Source organism: Oncorhynchus mykiss, chromosome 3, assembly GCF_057628025.1.
Source record: "Oncorhynchus mykiss isolate SJ-2025 chromosome 3, ASM5762802v1, whole genome shotgun sequence".
Lineage (NCBI taxonomy): Eukaryota > Metazoa > Chordata > Actinopteri > Salmoniformes > Salmonidae > Oncorhynchus > Oncorhynchus mykiss.
The window spans coordinates 34714188-34722310 of NC_143024.1; the positions used below are offsets into that span (position 1 = coordinate 34714188).

The following is an 8123-nucleotide window of genomic DNA, read 5'->3' on the forward strand; positions in this document are numbered from 1 at the left end:
ATTTAAGGTAGATAATATGAATTACTGAAGACCTCTACAGCTTATTTGAAAGATATGTAACAGCATTGTACTAAATGGCATAATAACAATTGCTTTACAAAAGCATTTTAATGTTTCACAAAATGATTGTACATAAATGTTTTAAGATGTAATATTAAATAGGTTCCCCATCCCTGTCTGTCTATGCGATAATTATATATATCAAGGCACACCATTTGTGTGTCACAGTGAATTGTTATTCTGCATGGTATTGGATCCGTCTCGCTCGAAAGAGCAGCCCTTGCCTGCGGCTGGAGCAATAGCAGGTGTGTCTATTGGCCTGATGAGAGCCAGACAAAGTGCCTGGGTTCACACAAATGACACAGACGGCTGCGAGCCACCCCTGCCACAAGCTGGAAATGTGTTAAAGAGAAAGTGTTCACGTTTTTACCCATATCATGAGCTTGGAAAGGGCATAATTAAAAAATAATAATGATGTTTTTTTCCCCTTAACTTTTTGTCTGATGTTTGACGTAATAAAACAAAAAACAAAAAAGATAATGCATCGTAATTACTTTTATTATGAAAGGAAAGAGGCTCAAGGCAAGCGTAATACACATTCAAAAGAAGACTCAAACGTTGACAGTGAATACTGTACTGTACCGGATAAATAACAGCAGCATCAACATGTGTAAAGCACTCAACATGCTTGGAGGGGAAATTTTGCAAAAACATGCAAAGACACTTGTGCACAGAAAGGTACCACTAAACTGATACATGGTGATAGCAAAAGACCACAGTTTATCACAAGAACATCACATGTCAAAGTGTGAAAGCACACTCATTTGGTAGGTGTATGACATCTGCTTGAAGTGCATAACATATTTTTCTGTCAGCTATTGACTACCTGTAAACATGCTACTCTATAAGGCGTACAGTTAAGGAGTTGCCCAAATAAAGAGACACAGACATTGTCCATAAAGGGATAGTCCAAGGTGTGATAATCTGTTCAGATGTAGCACACTGCTAACATGCCATCTGTGGGCAGTGATATGTTTTATTTTATTTCAGATATGAAAATGATATTACATAGAACTATAGCAAGATGCTATCTACAACAGAACTACTGGTATGAATCTTTTTGACTCATTTCCCTAAAATGCTCATCTAGATGTTCATAATTAGGCACAAGTTACGGCACAGTAAACATTTCAATAAACCTCATTTGGTCATTCAGATTTATGACTCTGCATCCTTTCCATAAAAAGTGACAAAGTTGTCTATTTGTAATTTCTTTTGATTGCAGACATTGAATAGTTAACATTTATCCCATTGCTAACATCAAACATCTAAGGCCCATTGAAGCCACCCAAAAAACAATGAAGTCTCTTTAAAGGATACTTTGAAACATTGTCTACCTCTCTTTCCATGATGGCAAGAAAACAAAGAACCTGGGTGACAAAGATATGGATATCAATGTTATGTTATAGGCTGGCTGATGTTAAAGGAAATATCTCTCTTCCAATTTCAAAAAATATCAACCAGCTCAATGAGGGTCAGGGTCTTTGTGAGTGCACAAGGCGCTGGTTGGCATAAATGTAACTACATTTGTTTTTTCTGTGTAAGTGTATTTTTGTTTGAGCGATACTTGATTGATTGTTTGTGCATTTTGTACCTTGGCCAAAGTAGACAATTTAAGTAAAAAAAAATCCACAGGATACACTGTGTATATACTGAGGACCTTGCAGCAAACAAGCAACTTTATAGCTTCAAACGGCATTCAAATGTTTTTCTTGTTCTTACATGGAGTTTAAGTACACAATTGAAATGTAGGCCACAATTGAAATGTAGGCCTATTTGCAGGAGGAACTGTTGCATAGAGCACCTGTAGCCCTTTCCTGCAGTCGAATGACCAAAAGTGGTCTCATGGGTGGAATGTTATTCATATTTCTCATAATTAATACAAATTCAGCGTTGCTATGTCAAACGGTTGTGTTATATTTCAGTACTCTGTGATGTCTATAAAATGTAATATTGAGATGAAAACTCAAAATTGAATACATTTCAACTCTATATCTGACATGGTAAAAGTGTCTTATTTTTTAAAACCCATTACCATGTGTGTGAGGTTTTCACTTTTTTTTCTAAGTCGATTTGTTTAAGACTACCAAGAAAGGTTAAGGGGATGGGGTAGTGAAATGATGCAATAGTAGTGGCAACAAGGTAGCCTGGAGAGTGTCTTCAGGAGATAGATTTGATAGGTGTTACAGCAGGTACCTTAGGTGATTGCCTATAGTGTTAGACCATTTGGTAGAAGATGTTCCTTATAAGTGATTCTATACGAAACCAGAACAAACAAAATACGATGATTTGGGGATTTTTTAAACATTTCATCCATAGAATGATGCTTTGGAGGAAGGATTGTTGACATATATTTGACAGTTGTATCTAAAAGCATAATTGACAAATACTGAATCAAAGTTGCCATATTATGGCATTTTTGCCATACCCAGGCCTCCTTTAAGACTCCATAAGGTTTCATCTGTAGATGCTAAAAAGCAAAAATTGGTGTCATATGTAACTTTAACACTTGCTCTGTAATATGAGTAGTATTATGATTTCAATAACATTTTTGTACATTCATTTATGAATATTGAAAAATATAAACATGAATATTGAAAAATAGAAACATGAATATAGAAACAAATATGTATTTGGCAAATGTTTCAATATATTGTTGAACATAATATACTCTAGGGGCATATCAAAGTTCCAAAGTGGGATCAATGCTAGTTTAACTTTATGGCCCATTTTATATAGAGAAATTGGCACAGCAGACAATGTAACCAATCCCAGCCCTCCTTTTACTTGCATCATTGCACCTCATGCAAATCACCAGCAGAGGCCGACCATTTTGAATCCATTTTAGTAATGTTAACAAACTGGATCATAACTATTAAAGTAGCATAGATCCCACTCTGGAACTTTGATATGCCCGTAGAGCAGTTGTGTCAAACTCATTCCACCGAGGGCCGAGTGTTTGCAGGTTTTTGGTTTTTCCTTTCAATTAAGGGAGTTCCTTATGTGGGAGGGCCGTAGAGTATTATGTTCAACAATATCAAAAAAAATGTGCCAAATCCAAAATGTTGTTTTTTCAATATTCAGGTTTTTATTTTTCAACATTCATAAAAAATAAAAAATAAAAATGCTACTCATATTACAGAGCAAGCGGTAAAGATTAATATTACACCAATTTTCATCTTTGCAGCCCATACAGATGAAACATTATGGCGTATTTTAGGAGGCCTGAGTAAGGCCAAAATGTCATAAATATGACAACTTTGATAAATTATTTCTCAATTATGCTTTTAGATACAAATGTCAAATATTTGTCAACAATCATTCTTCCAAAGGACCATTCTATGGATGAAATCTTATTTTTTTTAAATCAGCAAAATGATGGCCTTTTTCCCCCCTGGTTTCGTATGGAATCACTCGTATGTGTTGTCATTAGGGTAATAAGGGCTGGCTATTACTGCTCATGACTGCAGTAATTGGCGAAGGAATTGATATAACATGTTACAATAGAGCAGACAAAGGCCTTTAGGTGATGCATGCTCAAAGGCTGCATCTAATACAAAGGGGTCCCTGGTGGTTTGGCACCGGCAGTCATACAGCATGTGGTCCTTGGGCAAAATGGATTAACAAAGTTGCTCCTCGAGCATTGCAATAGTTGACAGTGCTTCAACTGAAAAACAGTGTCGAGGGAGCTCCTTAGGTCCTCCTTAGACAATGCGGTAGTCAAATGTGTCCTTCTCTGTGTGGTCTGTCCAGTTGGAGGAGGGCATGCTGCGGTATGGGTCCAGCAGGATGCGGAAGCAGCGCACGATGAGCAAGGCCAGGGCGATGAAGAGGAGGAGGACGAAGACAAAAGCAGCCTTCCCCTCAGCCATCCTGGACCCCTCATCCATCTTGTCACTGCTCCTCCTGCCTTCCTCAGACAATCACTTACAGATGTGGGAAGATACTGGAGCACTGGTGGCTCCTGTAGTGAAAGCCAAACCAATCAAATATGAGTAAATGCATTGTATATAATCAGTGGCGAGCCGTCATTCAGGGCAGGTGGGGTTTGCCTGTTTTGCATGTTATTTTGGTATTAATACGTGTCACATATCAGTTTGCAAACAATATATATATATATTTAAGTTTGTTTCTTGAGTAAGGCAGCTCCAAAATGCAGGTGTTTCAGCCTAGCTTAGTGCTTTCTGTGGTGGTGGGGCAAGCCAGCTGAAAATACGGAGTGTTGCGCCATGATTGGCTCAGTGTTCGGTCACTCATGGGGACACAACGTTACCGCCAAGTCTAAGGGTAGATATCGGATATTCTAGCCCCTTGGGTGCTGCCATAGAGTTGAAGTGCCCATCCAAGAAGGCTCAAGGTCATTGGCCACAGATAAAATTATGTCAAATCATGTTATTCAGTAGCTTTGATTGGACTGATCATGTCAACATCATACTTTACAAATCTTCACTAGCAGTCATCATGATGAACGGGACAGCAGGTAGTCTAGTGGTTAGAGCGTTGAACTAGTAAATTAAAGGATGCAAGATCAAATCCCCGAGCTGACAAGGTAAAAATCTGTCGTTCTGCCCCTGAACTGTTCCTAGGCCGTCATTGAAAATAGAATTTGTTCATAACTGACTTGCCTAGTTAAATAAATAAATGAATCAATCTACTGGCTAATCCTAAATAATGAAATAATGAAGAGAAATTATAGATAAAACGCATCGGTGCTCATCGGCCATTGGACATAAACATTACACAACAAGCTGGAAATCGCAAATTCAACAATGAGTGGTTTGGAAGGAATCAGTAGCTAACTGCAAGCATTACAAAGCAATCATTAGCCTGCTATTCAGTGGAGTGGCTGTGTGGTTCCAAGTCTAAGATTAGTTTAAAATTATACACATTGGCCATGCTGTCAATGAAGCAAGATTTGTGCCGCGCTCAAAACAACTGTTAACTCGGAACTGCAAAATCTGACTTTAGTGAGTTCAAGACAACTGGGAACTCGGGAAAAATGAGTTACGACAGGGAAAATACGTTTGGAACTTTCACTCAACTCGAAATTGTAAATCCGGAACTCGGGCCTCTTTCTAGAGCTACGACCTGAAGAACACTGACGTCATCATGATTCAAACTTTTTTTCTTCCAGTTTCCAGTTGTCTTGAAAGCATCCTAAATCCAGAGAATGCCAGACTTTTATGACAAAGTTTGATGACAAAATTTTCCCATGAAGGACCGCCATGTTCCTGTTCAAGTGAGCACAGCACAACAAGGTGAGTCCTAAAATGTCTTGTATGTTGCTGCATAAATTATTTAATATGCCAGGAAGATATTTTTACTGTAGCTAAGAAAGTAATAAAGTAATAAACTAAGTGTATGTTGTGTAGTAAGCTGTTAGTAGCCCATGTGCCTCACCCTAATAATTTTGCCTACTGTTCTGACTTGGTGGTATTTGAGAAATGTAATCCTTGAATATTGTAAGAGCTTTCATTGTCTGTCTCATTTATCCTACGGTTCTGACTTGGTGTACAGGGAGAACACTGTAAGAACGGCCCGTGTTCTGAATTCGGTCTCTGTACATTTCAAAAGTGCTGAACAAATAGTTATATCGACTACGTCCGTCCTAGCGCGCTCATTAGTCTTAATCGAAATTACAGATTGCCTCTGATCCGCATGTCGACCCCCTTATGCCATAGATTGTACATCTCAATTGTCAGTAGAAACCACATTTGTTTAAGAAAATCAGCCCTATCAGCTATGTTTTTTTAAAAGGCAGCAAATAAGGCTGAATGAACTGTTTCGCTGCCAGACAAGGCTCCACTGATAGCCAGGTGTAGCAGTGGTATAGTGCAATTAATGTATATTTTAGTGTTGTGTAGTGGCTTTGCTGGCATGCATCCCACTTTTTTGTTTTGCCCCACCAAGATTTACATGCTAAAATCACCACAATGCTTTACAGTGGAAATAAAAATGTATTTTAGATTCTTTCTTGGTCTACTAATGTAGAGGCTAGGGAAGAATAGTAAATACTTGCAAGGGTAAAAAGTATTCTAACTACTGGCTTGTCTACATCAGAACACTGCAACATGGCCATGTAATAGGACAAGCCAAGCGGGGGCAGCAAACACAATGCCAGCAGAGTGTGTGGTAACACTCTTAAACTGGAGCAGGGTGGCTCCCTGTTGCTTTGAATGGTTCAGGCTCCGAGCAGCAGCATTGTGTAAGAGTGTTTTGCTCCCTCGACTGTGAGCTTTAAGAGGCTCTTTTGGGCTGGATTTAGGCCTCATGGTTCTGTAAGCGTTATGCGTTGTCACAGAGATTGAGAACGTCACCTGGGAGGGGATGACAGGCAAAGCCGGTGGTGTTATGTGATGGCTTATGGTGAGGAGGAAGACGAAAGAGCCCTTTGTTCTAGACATATCTCTGCCAGTGACTCTCGGGAGAGAAGCCTTCAACCCTGCTTCTCTGTGATGGGCAGAGGATGAACATCCTGTAATCCATCACACTTAGGGCTCAAGAATGATATTTCACCCTGCTGACTTATAGTGTTGCCAGAGGAAAGTGACAGGTGAGGTGGCAGTAAGCACAGCTGAAGGAAAAGGAACCAAAATGATTTTTTGTCTGGTTTACGGTAAAAAAATAAAATCGGTCTGATGTAAATCAATATTAGTTAATACAATATACTTGTTGATGAATGTAAGCTAATATCCATTTCTTACCACGATTAAATTAATAATTTAGACTACAAAAAAAGAGAACATGTTTAAGCAGTGCTTTTGATATAGGCTACCTCCTCCAGTTCTTTAATTCTGTCCCTTCGAGGTACTATTGTTGAGCAATTAAGTCTAGCAACCACATTTTACTCTGCTGATTGTTGTTAGGCAATATAAAATCAAGTCTCCTCACATTTACTTGACCCTTTTGCATTGTCATTGCATTATGGAAGCCTCAGTTACACAAAGAATCAAGGAGGCAGTTGACACATTAAAGAATATGATTGTTCATGCCTGTGTAGACATGGACAGAGTTGACTATCAAAGTGCCAAGAGAATGAGTTTTGTTTTGATTTATGATTTTATTCTACAGCTGACTTCTAGTGTCATTTTGTAGGGTGGGCTGTGAACAGCATTAATTAAATATGTTTTTATTAGTCAAACTGGAGAGAATAATAATTTTATATGAGGGGTTCCATACGTTTTGTTACTGATTCTACAGTGTCGAGAATATATCTCATAACAAACACATACTTGCCTGGGATCTACTGACTTCTGAAATAATATAACAGAATGGCACGTGTTGCGCATTGACAAGCCACACCATTTTGATAATAGAAAACAGCTATATTTAGAAAACAGGACACACCCTTAAATACATGTTTATTTTCAGATGTTTTGTAAGAGTTTATAGACTATTACAATAACAATCGATATCAGAACATATTCTATCAGTGCGACATTGGGAAATTAAAAGGAAAATTCAAGGCATTCTCTCGCCTGCGTGCAGGTGCCAAAATGATAATACACAAAAATAGGCAAGTTTGTCTCTTTAATGTCACTCAATGAGCAGCATGGCATTAAAATGCTAAAATAAATTACCAAAACATTACTCAAAATAATTTATGTATTAGGCCTACTTTAGACTAGTGAGAAGATGGAGTGACGCTTACCTGTTGTATCAGAAGAGCGCGGGAAATTCCGTCAGCGCGCGCACCAAAGGCAATACATTTATGAATAGCGTAATATTTCTCAGTATTTTGCGAGAAAAACAATAACAAGCATTTTATCTAAACATACCCATTTTCATTATCTTTCTTTCAAGCTGTTAATATTTCTGCCTGCTCATCCACCCAGAGCTTTTGTCGTCCCCCTCACTCACTCCCACCAAAGCGATGTAGTAGGCTATCTCGTCGCCAGTGGCAACCTGTTGCCATAGTAATCCATCCGTACAGGTGTAAGTGCACGAGAGAAAGCAAGGTGTGGTTCTGTCTGTGTGTTTCATGACATAGCAAATTGATAAGCTTCTGTTTGAGACATAAACGAATAACTGGTTCTTCCACAACCTCATTGTTAGATAATTAT

The 8123-nt window shown here is 38.5% G+C and overlaps 1 protein-coding gene across 1 annotated transcript; it reads right to left on the reverse strand.

Moving 5' to 3' along the window:
* Positions 1-3633: 3633 nt before the first annotated feature.
* On the reverse strand, positions 3634-7790 carry LOC149984515 (cortexin-3). The gene is made up of 2 exons (XM_090229024.1): positions 7712-7790; positions 3634-4024 (listed from the first exon to the last, which is right to left on the reverse strand). The coding sequence occupies exon 2, from the start codon at positions 3948-3950 to the stop codon at positions 3765-3767; it is 186 nt and encodes a 61-aa protein (XP_090085150.1). The 5' UTR covers positions 3951-4024; positions 7712-7790; the 3' UTR covers positions 3634-3764.
* Between the last annotated feature and the right edge of the window lie 333 nt (positions 7791-8123).

Coding starts and splice junctions, on each gene's coding strand:
- LOC149984515 (XM_090229024.1), bottom strand. CDS start 3,950: ATGGATGAGGGGTCCAGGATGGCTGAGGGGAAGGCTGCTTTTGTCTTC.